The sequence below is a fragment of the Vulpes vulpes genome, chromosome X (assembly GCF_048418805.1).
Source record: "Vulpes vulpes isolate BD-2025 chromosome X, VulVul3, whole genome shotgun sequence".
Taxonomy (NCBI): Eukaryota; Metazoa; Chordata; class Mammalia; order Carnivora; family Canidae; genus Vulpes; species Vulpes vulpes.
The window spans coordinates 104460984-104475790 of record NC_132796.1 but is presented as its reverse complement, the minus strand read 5'-3'; the positions used below and the strand labels follow the sequence as shown (position 1 = coordinate 104475790).

General features: G+C 40.4%; 1 protein-coding gene across 1 annotated transcript in view; it reads right to left on the bottom strand.

The window, feature by feature from the left end:
* Nucleotides 1-14807, bottom strand: part of LOC112911362 (transmembrane 9 superfamily member 2-like) — an 81891-nt gene that overhangs the window by 52014 nt on the left and 15070 nt on the right. The window contains exon 6 of the mRNA XM_072744897.1: nucleotides 1816-1943. Coding sequence (XP_072600998.1) covers nucleotides 1816-1943 — 128 coding nt within the window. The remainder of the gene's footprint in view (nucleotides 1-1815; nucleotides 1944-14807) is intronic.

The window sequence follows — 14807 nt, the reverse complement described above, 5'->3', positions numbered from 1 at the left end:
CCTGAATCTGACAATATGAGATATAACTGTAAAGCTTAAGTTTGATTTTCATATAGCTGATGAGACTAGCTTCCTGGATGATCATACTTTGCCTGTTTACTACCTAATGACTTTGAATATGAGCAGCCATCCTGAGTTGGACCTCGCAGTCCATCATCCTGACATTCTGACATTATGTATGTCAGTGACATACACAAAAAAAGCATAGGGGATTGCCTTTGACAATGACTAGTATTTCCTGGCCTCTCTTGGCAACTATCTTTATTCCCTATTGTTCACAAATATGTCCTGATTCCTTTAATTCTTCTTTCACTTCCTAAGTGTAACACCTTGTGAAGGTAAATAATCTTCAAAATGTTTAATATAGACATTAACTTGAAAAGAATATCCTTTTACTAAGACAAACCGGAGTTGGAAAGTACCAGCGTTCCTCACCTCTTGGGGTCTATTTAATGAAATCCATAGGCACTTTTGCCTAGAAAAATACACATAAAATACGCATAAAAATTTCCAGAGTTTGATACATCAGGGTCCATATTCTAAACTCCTAATTCAGTTCTATCCTTTCACCGATGAGGAAATTAAGCCTATGACACATCAAGTTAACCTACTCATAGTCAAAAAGCTTGGTGCAATACAGTCTCTAATCTCTCCCTTTGGGAACCATCTGTGACAGAACAAACTTGGCTGAAGTCAAATAAGGCATTAGCCTTAAAAACAATGAAATCTGATTCATTTCTATGAACTTAGGGTTGGCTTGCAAAATGGAACCAGGAGAGATGAGAATAAAATCCAAATTTCCTAATTCCTTCAGTTAGAAATTCCTTTCCTATAGTTCAGAACACTATACAACATGTGCCTTCTTTAATATACTCACATAAGTTTCAAGGAATAACTTCTTTCCTCTATCTTAGTACTTTAGGTTTTATAATATTTTGCCCATAATGGACCATGATTTTATACATTGTGTGCTATGTTTCCCTCTCTGTCTGAAGAGTTCTAACTCTAATTGAAGTTTCAAAGGATCTTAGTTGGAACATTAAAGGTCACCTGTCTAGTCTCTTATCCAATGCTGATTGTCCATTAAATTCATTCAGCACTTACTTACTAGTGACCACACGCTATAATGGATGCCTAATTATAAACTCTCTAATAGCTGAGCCATCCAGGCTCTTCCTATAAATCTCCAGGGATAAGGTACTCACTAATTCTTGAGATTGCTTATTTAACTGCTAGAGAATTCTGTTAGTAGATTATTCCTTAAACTCAGCTGATACGGGATCCCTGGGTGGCGCAGCGGTTTGGCGCCTGCCTTTGGCCCAGGGCGCGATCCTGGAGACCCGGGATCGAATCCCACATCAGGCTCCCGGTGCATGGAGCCTGCTTCTCCCTCCGCCTGTGTCTCTGCCTCTCTCTCTCTCTCTCTCTCTCTCTGTGACTATCATAAATAAATAAAAAATTAAAAAAAAAAACTCAGCTGATACCTGCCTAACAGACTCCAGTAATAGACCTGTCCTCTGAAGAAACACAAATCTAAAGCTGAGCTCTTTGTCATATGGCAGCAAGGAAAAGAGTGTCAGGATGCCCTCAATAAGTCTATTCCCTTCTAGATCTGCCAATTCTTCCTCACACTGCATGGTATTCAAATGCTAATTATAGGTAGAAGAGAATAAATGGCCTGTTTGATTTTTCAAACTGTACGTCTAAGGTTACATTACACGTGTATCTTAAAAATGAAAATTCTAGTTGAGAACTTCTACATTTGAATTAATTTTTAAATTAAAGAAGCTAATTAAAAAGATATTCTATAATTACCTTTGGGGGTCAAGTCTAGCAGCAACCAATCTTACAACACCCCAATTTCTTTCACTTTCTTTGTGATATGTAATAGTAATATCAATGTGGTTGAAGAGGTAGAAAGTATTACTTTTGTTGAAGTCAGACTGCAAAAAGAAATGGAAATTTTAAAGAAGATTGAACTTTTCTAAGAAACTAAAAAATATAAAATCTGACCATTGAATCAAAATGAGATCTACTATAATATTATTGGTTATATTCTCTATGCTTTTTATATTCATAACTTATTTATTTTATAACTGGCAGTTTGTACCTCTTAATCCCCTTCACCTATTTTGCATCCCCCACTCCCCTCCCCTCTGGCAGCCACCAATTCTCCCTTGGAACCCTCAGAAGGAACCACCTCTGCCTATACCTTGATCTTGGACTTCTGGCTTCCAGAACTGTGAGACAATAAATTTTTGGGTTTTTTCTTTTAAGATTTTATTTACCTCAGAGAGAGAGAACATGCGAGTGCACACAGTGGGGGAAAGGGCAGAGGGAGAAGGAAAGAGAGAATCTTTTTTTTTTTTGTATATTTTTATTGGGATTCGATTTGCCAACATATAGCATAACACCCAGTGCTCATCCTGTCAAGTGCCCCCCTCAGTGCCCGTCACCCAGTCATCCCAAACCCCCGCCCACCTCCCCTTCCACCACCCCTTGTTCGTTTCCCAGAGTTAGGTGTCAGAGAGAGAGAATCTTAAGCAGACTCCCACTGAGCAGGGAAATGACACAGGGCTGGAACCCAGGACCCTGAAATCATGATTTGAGCCAGTCGGACACTTAGTGGACTGGTGAGCCACTAGAGTGCCCCAAACTTCTGTTGTTTTAAGCTACCCATTTTGTAGTGTGTTTTTAGCACAGCCCTAGCAAAAACAAAGGGCTTTGCAATCAGACAGCGTTTACTAGCTATATGACCACAGACAAGTTATTTAACCTCTTTGAGCCTCAGTTTCCTCTTTTTAAAAATGGGAACAATATGGGTGCTTGGCTGGTCCAGTTGGTATAGGATGTGACTCCTGATCTCAGGATCATGAGTTTGAGCCCCACATTGGGTGTAAAGATTACTTATAAAAAAATTTTAACTAAAAAAATTGGGGAGCATAATAGGATTGGTCATAGAATTGTTGAGGATTAAATAGAACAATGTGTGTAAAGTACTTAGTGCAGTGCTTGGCATAGGAAACCTTCAATAAATATTAGCTATTACACTACCCAGGCCCTTCAATCTTCAGAAAAGGAGTCCAAATGAACCTTGTCAATTACCACATTGAGTAATCTACAACATGCAGGACGCCTAGATTAAGAATTATGGCTCTACAAATTCCAGAATTAAAGGTGATGGCCCTGAAGGAATTTTAGAGATCCTTTAGTACAATGGATAGAGAAAGGGTGAGAGTGATCCTATGGGGGAATGTCACAATCAGCTTGGGGTGGAGAGTAAGTACTGCTCACTGCAGTGCTGTCCATAATCGCAAAGAGCTAGAAACCACCAAGACTATCAACATAGTTAAATGAAACATGGTGTCACCATATAGAGAAATAAAATGCAGCAAGATTTGCAGATACTAATATAGAGTATATCATGTATTGGATGTCCATGACATATACTAATAGAAGCAGCCCAGCAGAGTGGTTAAGGATGTGGTCTCCACAGTCAAGCTGAAAGCTCAGGTATGGCATGTACTAGCCTGTGTGACCAAGTTGCTTACCCTCTCGGTGCCTCAGTTTCTACATCTATAACGTAGAGATCATAACAGTACTTATTATGTTAATGGCTGCTGTAAAGATTAAATCAACCCATGGAAAGCATCTCAACCACTCTTGGGCATAAAGCACCCAATATGGTAGGTAAAGTGGTAACAAGGCCCTTTAGGATCTGGATGCTGCTTGTCTCTCCAGAGTCAGCTACATGACTACAAAGAATTCTTTATTCTGTGCTCTCATAGCACTCAGCTCATAGCTTAGTCACTGACCACATTGTAGTGGGTGTATTTCCATGTTTACATCCCCTAGTCAATTGTGTTCTCCAGTAGATCACAAGGTTAGGAACTTTGCTTCATTCATTCAGCAAATATTTTTGAACTTCTATTATGTGCCAAGCACTTCTTAATTATGCCCTAAGAGCTAATATCCTACAGGGGCTCAAATAATACAAGAGGTAGTTTGGTATGTTGCAAAGAGAACAGAATTTGGATAAAAAAACATTGGAATGCGGGGATCCCTGGGTGGCGCTGCGGTTTGGCGCCTGCCTTTGGCCCAGGGCGCGATCCCGGAGACCCGGGATTGAATCCCACATCAGGCTCCTGGTGCATGGAGCCTGCTTCTCCCTCTGCCTGTGTTTCTGCCTCTCTCTCTCTGTGACTATCGTAAATAAATAAAAATTTAAAAACAAAACAAAACAAAAACATTGGAATGCAATTCAGATTTTGCCACATATAGTCTTTTGTATGTCTGTCTTTCTTGGCTTTAGTTTTCTTAAAATGGGGTACCATCACTTACTTCATAAAACTGTTACGTGGATTAAGTGAGAAATTATAGGGAAGGAACTAGCACAACACCTGGCACAGAATAAGGAGATCATCAGATGTTAGTTTCCTTCCTACTAGATGTTAAAATTACGCTTTAAGAGCACCTGGGTGGCTGAGTCAGTTAAGCATCTGCCTTTGACTCAGGTCATGATCCCGGAGTCCTGGGATCAAGTCCCACCTTGGGCTCCTTTCTCAATGGGGAGTCTGCTTCTCCCTCTCCCCTCCTCCTACTCATTCTCTCTCTCTCTCTCTCTCTCAAATAAGTAAAGGTTTAAAAATCTTTTTAAAAAATGAATAAAAATGGGCAGCCCGGGTGGCTCAGTGGTTTAGCACCTGCATTCGGCCCGGGTCATGATCCTGGAGACCCAGGATTGAGTCCCATGTTGGGCTCCCTGCATGGGGCCTGCTTCTCCCTCTGCTTGTGTCTCTGCCTCTTTCTCTGCATCTCTCTGTGTCTCTCATGGATAAATAAATAAAATCTTTAAAAAATAAAATAAAAATGAATAAAAATGAAATTATGCTTTAAAAACTTCAACTAGATTTCCAATTCCAATCCAATTTGGGCTAAATCTCCTGCAGAAAACTACAAATGGTAAATACAACAAAGATCTTCATAAAAGCAACATGAACATAGAATGTACAACATCAAAAGTAAACCCTACAGACTCCTGGGTGGCTCAGCAGTTGAGTGTCTGCCTTTGGCTCAGGACATGATTCCGGAGTCCCGAGATCAAGTCCCATATCGGGCTTCCTGCATGGAGCCTGCTTCTCCCTCTGCCTATGTCTCTGCCTCTGTGTGTGTGTGTGTGTGTGTGTGTGTGTGTGTGTGTGTGTGTGTGATGAATAAATAAATAAAATCTTTTTAAAAAAAAAGTAAACCCTAATGTAAACTACAGACATTGGGTGTCAATATAGGTTCATCAAATGTATTAAATGTATCACTCTGGGGGGCCTGGCTGGCTCGGTTGGTAGAGATGCAGCGCCCGATCCCAGAGTTATAAGTTTGTGCCCCATGTTGTGTATAGAGATTACTTAAAAATAAAATCTTCTTAGGGGCACCTAGGTGGCTCAGGCATTTAGGCCTCTAGCTCTTGAGTTCAGCTCAGGTCACAATCTCAGTGTGGGGAGATCGGGCCCTGAGTTGGGCTCCCTGCTCACCACAAAGCCTACTTATTCCTCTCCCTCTGCTCCTCCCCTAGCTCATTCTCTCTCTCTCTCTCTCTCTCTCTCTTTCTCTAATAAATAAATAAAATCTTAAAAATAAAATAAAATCTTTTTTTAAAAAAGTTTAAGAAATAAAATAAAATGTACCACCCTAGGGGCTCAGCAGTTGAGCCTCTGCCTTCTGTTCAGGGTGTGATCCCAGGGTCCGGGATCAAGTTCCGCATTGGCCTCCCTGCAAGAAGCCAGCCAGCTTCCCCGTCTGCCTATGTCTCTGCCTCTCTTTGTGTGTCTCTCATGAATAAATAAATAGAATCTTTAAAAAAATGTACCACCCAGGTAATGGAGGTTGATAATGGAGGAGTTTGTGTACATATGACAGCAGGGGTGTATGAGAACTCTCTGTACATTTCCTCTTAATTTTGCTGTGAACCTAATTCTGCTCTAAAAAATAAAGTCTTTTAAATTAAAGACAAAAACAAGACATGAGCTGACAAGAAAGTAAGGAACTATCATGGCAAATTCTATTTGCCAAATTTCTGGAGGAACGAAAGAAGCCAGAGAGGTAAGCTGGGTGAGGGAGCACAGATGCTGCTTTTGCCCTGAGGACACCTGCTGATCTGGGCAAACTTGAACTTAGGTTTGGGTAGCCTCATTAGATAAAAGAGGAGGAAAGGACTCTGGAAGGGCCCTCCCAGGTGAGAAGGCTAATGAGACCCTCTGCACATTAAGCTGAGACCACCCACTCCTCACAAAACCAATACCCTCAGGGTAAAGATGAGCCAGAAGTAAGCCTTCTCCACACTCCCAAGGGACTGTAGGGAAGACGGCCTTGATGCTAAACAGAAAAGAGGAGTGGGGGAACTGTCCTTGAACATTTGTGGCCACAAGCCAGCCCTAACAGAGATTTGTAGTTTGGATTCCCATCACCTAAGGGGCCCCAGGAAATTCAAGTTGTGAATTTGCTTTAAGGTGGTCCCAGACTGGTATTTTCCAAAGATGCTTTACACAAGTAAATGAAAATCTTCTCCGGAGGAAAGGACTTTGATCCTAAGATTCAAAGAAACTCCACAAACAATTTGGGGGGTGGGGTGAGGAGCAGAGGGAGAGAGAGAGAGAGAGAGAGAGAGAGAGAATCTAGAACAGGCTCCACCCTCAGCACAGAGCCCAATGCAAGGCTCGATCTCACTACCCTGAGATCATGACCTGAGCCAAAATCAAGAGTCAGTCGCTTAACCAACTGAGACCCCCAGGCGCCCCTCCACAATTTTTAAGAATCATGTATATGCAGTCAAAATAATGAAGCACACAAGGAAAAAGGGCATCAAGAGCAAGAACCAGCAGAAACGAACTTGCAAAAATTTCAGATCCAGGAATAATCAGAAGCAGATTTAAATATATTTACTTACTTACTTACTTATTTACTGAGAGAGAGAGAGAGAGAGAGGAAGGGGGTGCAGAGGGGCAGGGAGAGAGAGAATCCCAAGCTGGCTCCACACTCAGCATGGAGCCTGGCATGGAGCTCAACTTGGGGCTCCATTCCACAAGCCTGTGGAAGCCAAAGCCAAAGCCACAAGCCCTCTTGAGCCAAAATCAAGAGTCAGACACCTAACTGACAGAGCCACCCAGGCGCCTCATTAAAAGCAGATTTAAAATTAACTACATTTACTATACTGAAAAGAAGTAAAATACAACCATGACAGCATGTGTATGAAATAGAAAAGTATTAAATCATGACTTAGCAAATTTGCAAATGAACAAAATAAAACTTGCAGAAATTAGAAAATTAATCACTGAAATTAAAAATTCAATGCCTGGGTGCCTGGGTGGCTCAGCTGGCTGGGCTCTGCCTTCGGCTCAGGTCATGGTCCTGGGGTCCTGAGATGGAGTCCCGCATCAGACTCCCTGCTTGGCAGGGGGCCTGCTTCTCCCTTTCTCTCTGCCTGCTACTCTTTCTGTCTTTCTCTTCAATAAATAAAAATCTTTTAGAAAATTAAATGCCTATAGGTTTTTTTGTCAGGATTTTCAAGGTATGTTTATGAATGAAATAACTTATAAATTGATTATCAGACATCATGGCAAAGGGCTTGAAAATGTGAGAACAGGGATCCCTGGGTGGCTCAGAGGTTTAGCGCCTGCCTTCAGCCCAGGGCGTGATCCTGGAATCCTAGGATCGAGTCCCACATCAGGCTCCCTGCATGGAGCCTGCTTCTCCCTCTGCCTGTGCCTCTGCTTCTCTCTCTCTCTCTGTGACTCTCATGAATAAATAAAATATTTTTTCAAAAAAATGAAAACGTGAGAACAAAATCTCAATAGGTTTGATATGAATGTTACTGTATTAACACATTTTTTCTTTTTGTCTAGTTTTTATTTAAATTCTAGTTAGAGGGACACCTGGGTAGCTCAGTGGTTGAGCATCTGCCTTTGGCTCAGGTCATGATCACGGGTCCTGGGATCCCTCTGTCTATGTCCCCATCTCTCTCTCTGTCTCTGTCTCAAATAAATAAATAAATAAATAAATAAATAAATAAATAAATCCTTTAAAAAATAAATCAACCAATCAATTCTAGTTAACATACAGTATAATATTAGTTCAGAAGTAGAATTTATTGACTCATCACTTACATAAAATGCTCGGTGTTCATCACAAGTGCTCTCAATGTCTATGGTTATACGGGAAGAGACAAGTGAAGAAAAAAATATATAGACTAGAAGATAGGCCAGAACACAGCACAGAAAAAAATGGAAAATACAGAAGGGAGATTAAGAGGCATGGAGGAGAAAAATAAAAACATTTAATACAGCTTTAATTGGAATCTAAAAAGGAAAGGAGAAAGTATCTGACAATGGCTGAGAATTCCAGAACTGATAAGAGGCACCAATCCAAGAAACTCAAAAAATTACAAGGATTAAAAACAAAGCAAAACAAAAATCTATAACTAGACACATAATCATGAAACTCCATGAGCCCTTCTAAAGAAAGAGGTGACTAATCATTCCATTTCATGGAAACTAAAATGCCACTAATTATAAGGCATTATTTTAGGGGCACCTGGGTGGTGTAGTCACTTAAACATCTGACTCTTGGTTTTGGCTCAGGTCATGGTCTCGGGGTTGTGGGATCAAGCCCCAAGCTTGGCTCCACTCTCAGCAGGGAGTCTACTTGGAGCTCTCTCTCCCTTTGCCTCTATCCCTCTCCCTTCCCCATTTACTCTCTCTCTCTCTCTCTCTCTCTCTCAAATAAATTTTTTAAAAACATTATTTTATGCACTGCTGAGAAAAAAACATTGCCAATTAAACTTTGACAAGCCATCAACTGAAAGGGACACATCCTGATTTCAAAAATGTTAAAATATGGGAAAACATGAGTTTTAGAATCAATAAAATGTGCAATATAAAAATAATAAACAAATGATAAAATAATGTAACAGAAGTGAGACCAAATGTCATATCAGTAAATGTAAATGGGCTTAACTCATCTATTAAGAAGAAAGGGGCCTTCAGAAGATACCACAAAGCAAAACTCAACAATATGTTGTATACAAAAGACACACCTAAAACAAAGAGATTCTGAAAAGTTAGGAAGGGACAGGCAAAGCTACACCAAGGAAATGTAGGCAAAAAGAAAGCAAGGGAGTTAGACTTCCTCCTCCTGACATGATACGCTAATGCAAGACCAGATTTATCCTTTCACTTTAAACAACTAAAAAACGGGTAAAATACATTAAAACAACAGTTTTTAGACCTCAGACAACAAAGAACATTAAGAGATTGATCACTGGGGCACCTGGGTGGCTCAGTTGGTTGAGTGATCGACTCTTGGTTTGGGCTTAGTTGATGATCTCGGAGTCCTGGGATTGAGCCTCCCACACTGGGCTCTGAGCTCAGTGGGGAGTCGGCTTGGGATTTTCTCTCCCTCTCCCTCTGCCCCTCCTCTCTCTCTTGTGCTCTCTCTCGCTCTCAAATGAATAAACAAATCTTAAGAGAGAGACTGATCACCAAGAGAAAGGCAACAAATAAGGGGAGCCCGACTATTGATTCATGCCGACTTCCGAGGGAGAATTTCAAGGCTGCGGTGCAAGGAAAGGGTACCCAAGCAGAGCCCTGCAGTATTCCGGAATGGAAGAGACAAAGTTCACAGTCCAGGGACACCCAGGGGTGAGATGGTGTGGGGTAGACTACAGAAAGAAGAGAACTTCACAGAGCTTTCTGGAGCTATGCAGAGGGCTCTTTCATCCCAGCATTCATCACTATATGGGTATAAAGTGTGCCAGTCATTGACTTACTGCCTCTCCTCTCCAAATTCATTGTTTCCACCTCTATGAAAATTACGTAGGCCCTTTAAAAATGTTTCCTTTGCAAGAAGGCATTGAATGAAGTGTTGTCAGTAGAGGGCGCTGGACAGATATTACCAGTGGACACAACCTCTAAAGAATTCATGGATCCTCCTGGCCTTCTGCAACCCTATGCTGTATGTTGGTAAATTGAATTTAAATAAAATATATCAAAAAAATAAAAATTAAAAAAAGAATTCATGAATCCATGTGTCACAACAAAAAGAGAGACAAAAAGACATCAAGGTTGGGGAGGGAGGGATGAATGGGCAGAAGGCAGAACACAGAAGCTTTGTAGGGCAGTGTAACTACTCAGTATGATAATGTAACAGTAGATACACGTCATTATACAGTTGTCTAAACCCCTGAAATGTACACCAACAAGAGTGAACTCTACTGAAAACTGCTCTCTTGGTGATAACGGTATAGGAATATAGGCTTATCAATTGTAACAAATGTATCACAATCTGGTAAATGATGTTGATCATGGGGGGGTGGCTATGCATGTGTAGGGGCAAGGGGTCAATGGAAAATCTCTGTATCTGCCTCTCAATTTTTCTTTGAACTTATAAATGATCTAAATAATAAATCTATTTGGGGGGGGGGACCCTGGGCGGCTCAGTTGGTTAGGGGTGCAACTCTTGGTTTCAGCTCAGGTCATGGTCTCAGGGTTATGGATTGAGCCCCATGCCAGACTCCACACTCAGCATGGAGTCTGCTTCTCCCTCTCCTTCTACTCCTCCCCCTGTCCTGCTCCCTTCATCTCTCTCTCTCTCAAATAAATAAATAAAATCTTAAATATAATAATAATAATAATAAATCCATTTGTTCAAAAGGACACATCATTCACCTCTTGATGAAAGAACGTATCACTACCTTACTTCACCAAAGAGATCAAACCTGAATCTGATCAGGCCACTGGATCCATCTGCCAATTTGCAAGAAATAAAAGAGAACATGCAGCACTGTTTGGATGAAAGACACAGGGACAAATGAATAGAAGTGTGATAAATCAACTACTTTAAAATGCTAATTGGGGGCACCTCGCTGGTTCAGTTGAAAGAGCATGCAACTCTTGATCTTGGGGTCATGAGTATGAGCCCCACGTTGAGTGTACAGATTACTTAAATAAATAAAACTCTAAAATAATTTAAATGCTCATGGTAGAATCTAGGTGCTGGGTATATGAGTGTCCATTATATAATGAATAAAGCTTTTCTACATGTTTGAAATTGCTCATAATAAAAGATTTAAAAAGATATATGATATATTCAATTCTAGCCTTTAGTGTCTAAAACTACAAAAGAAACTTAAGGAAGTGATTAGGATAAAAGTTAGAATAGTGGTTACTTTAGGAAAAGGATATTGTAAATGGGTAGGGATATCTTCTGAGTGGCTGGCCACATTCGACTTCCTGACCTGCTTGAGGTTGACAAAGGTGTTCCCCCTTGCAATAATTCATCATACTTTATATCTGTTCTATGTGGTTTTCCATATCTGTATTTCACAGCAAGAAGGCTTTTTTTAAGCCCATATCCTTTGACTCAGCAATTACCCTTACATAAACTTATCCTAAGGTAATAATTAGACAAGAGTATACAGATGGTTGTACAACAATAACTATCATTCATTGAGTGCAGACTATATTTTAGACACAGCTCCAAGCACTTCATTTTCTTTAAGATTTTATTTTTTTATTTGAGAGACAGAGAGAAAGCAGGAGTAGAGGACAGGAGGGAGTGTGCAGAGGGGTAGAGGGAGGTGCAAAGGGAGAAGCAGACTCGCCACTGAGCGTGGAGCGACTGGGACTTGATCCCAGGACCCTGAGATCCTGCCCTGAAGTCAGACCCTTAACCCACTGAGCCACCCAGGTGCCCCTCTAAGCACTTTATAAGTAGCATCCTATCTATCCTCACAACAACCCTATGTGGTATATACTACTCTTATTCCCATTTTACAGATAAGACTCAAGGAGAAAAAACAATGTTAAAACCAACATAATATTGTGTATCAACCATGTTTTAATTTAAAAAAAATAAAATAGGGGCCCCTGGGTGGCTCAGTAAGATAAGCATCAGCCTTCAGCTCAGGTCAGGTCCCAGGGTCCTGGGATCGAGCCTCACGTCAGGCTCCTTACTCAGTGGGGAGTCTGCCTCTGCTCCTCCTGCTCCTGCATGCTCTCTCTCTAATAAATAAATAAAATCTTAAAGAAAGAAAACAGCTTTTAAAAATAAAAAATCAATGTTCACTGCAGCATTATTAAATAACAAACATTATATGGTTTCATTCATTCAGGGAATATAAAAAATAGTGAAAGGGATTAAAGGAGAAAGGAGAGAAAATGAGTGGGAAATATCAGAGAGGGTGACAGAACATGAGAGACTCCTAACTCTGGGAAACGAACAAGGGGTAGTGGAAGGGGAGGTGGGCGGGGGGATAGGGTGACTGGGTGACAGGCACTGAGGGGGGCACTTGATGGGATGAGCATTGGGAGTTATGCTATATGTTGGCAAATCAAACCCCAATAAAAAATATACAAAAAAAATAACAAAAATTGAAAACATCTAATCATGATGAAGTGGATAAAAATTACATTCCAGAGGCTGGCTCAATATTTACCAAAAAATGAAAAAACTGGGGCACCTGGGGGCAGCCCCAGTGGCTCAGCAGTTTAGCACTGCCTTCGCCCCAGGGCCTGATCCTGGAGACCCAAGATCGAGTCCCACATCGGGCTCCCTGTGTGGAGCCTGCTTCTCCCTCTACCTATGTCTCTGCCTCTCCCTTTCTCTCTGTGTCTCTCATGAATAAATAAACAAAATCTTGAAAAAAAAATTGGGACACCTGACTGGCTCAGTCTAACACACAACTCTTGATCTCAGGGTCTTGAATTCAAGCCCCACGTTGGGTGTAGAGATTACTTAAAAATAAATAAACTCTTTTAAAAGATTTATTTATTTATAAATAAATAGGGGAGGGGGCAGGAGAAGGAGAGAATCTCAAGCAGGCTCCAACTCCCCACTGAGCACAGAGCCTGATAATGGGCTTGATCTCACCACCCTGAGATCATGACCTGAATCAAAATCAAGAGCTGGCCACTTAACTGACTAAACTACCCAGGTGTCCCAGTGAATAAACTTTTAAAAATGAATAAAAAGAGAGCCTTTAAAAAATTATTATGTTCCATCCACACAATGAAATATTGTGAAACTGCTAAAAAGCATAAGCACCTTTCTTGTTCTTGTATTCCATCTATATATGAATAGATAGGTAGATAGATATTGACCACGGAAAGAAATTCATTATAAACCTCTAAAACAAACAAAGAAGTAGATTACAGAAATATATATATACATATATTATTTACATATGTATATAAAATAATCCCACTTAGATTAAGAAATTACATATCCATAAAAAGAATCTATTAAAATTGAGGTGGAGGGATCCCTGGGTGGCTCAGTAGTTTAGCGTCTGCCTTTAGCCCAGGGCATGATCCTGGGGACCCAGGATCCAGTCCCACATCAGGCTCCCTGCATGGAGCCTGCTTCTCCCTCTGCCTGTGTCTCTGCCTCTCTGTGTCTCTCATGAATAAATAAATAAATAAATCTTTAAAATAAAATAAAATAAAATAAAATAAAATAAAAAAGATAAAATAAAATTGAGGTGGATTATGGAGAGATTCTCACTTTGTACTCTTTATACCTCTGGGTTGTATGAGGTTTTTTAAAAAATATTTTATTTATTTATTCATGAGAGACCTAGAGAGAGAGAAAGAGGCAGAGACACAGGCAGAGGGAGAAGCAGGCTCCATGCAGGGAGCCCCATGTGGGACTCGATTCTGGGTCTCCAGGATCACACCCTGGGCGGAAGGCAGGCACTAAACCACTGAGCCACCTAGGGATCCCCTAGTATGAGGTTTTTATAAACATGTATTTTGTAACCATGGGGGAGGTGGTTGCACAATGTGAATGTATAAATGTTGATAAAAGTCACTGCTACCCTGGCCAACTGTAGCTCTTTAATTCTATTGGACCATTTATTCTTCACACACCTGGTCTTCAAAGATGTGGTTTTTACATCATCCCAAAGAACCCATTTTCATATATGGTATCAAACACAGACTATATTAATCAAAATTTCTCCTATTCATTAACTCCTCTCTTCTGCCAATTCTCTTTTACTTTATTTTTTAAGTTTATTTAGTTATTTAAGCAATTTCTACATCCAACGTGGGACTTGAACTCATGACCTGAGCCAGCCGGGTACCCCTTTTCCCTTACTTTAAAAGAATTATCAATTATCAATTAAGCAGTTGTTTGTTGCTTCTCCTCCCATATTCCCTATCTCAATGTTTCCTATTGTGAAGAATACATATCATTGGGGATAGATGAGATGATTTTTAGGTAGCAGGTGAAAAAGTATTTTCTACTCTACTTTTATATCTACATATTTGAAAGTGATGAACAAAAAAATATTAGTACACTAAACCTATATTTTCTGGGATATTATAGTTTCCTTTCTAAGTAAATTTGTTATGGATTATCAAAATTAGATAAATAATGGAGCTCTGGGCTGTCTCAGTTGGTAGAGCACGTGACTCTTGATCTCAAGGTTGCAAGTTTGAGTCCCACTTTGGGTATAGAGATTACTTAAAAATAAAAATCTTTTAAAAACAATTCAAGGGCACCTGGCTGGCTCAGTAAGAAGAGCATATGACTCTTGATCTTGGGGTCAAGAGTTCAAGCCCCAATGTGGGTGTAGAGATTACTAAAATTAAACACAGAGGGAGGGGCAAGATGGTGGAAGAGTAGGGTCTCCAAATCACCTGTCCCCACCAAATTACCTAGATAACCTTCAAATCATCCTGAAAATCTACAAATTCGGCCTGAGATTTAAAGAGAGACCAGCTGGAATGCTACAGTGAGAAGAGTTCGCGCTTCTA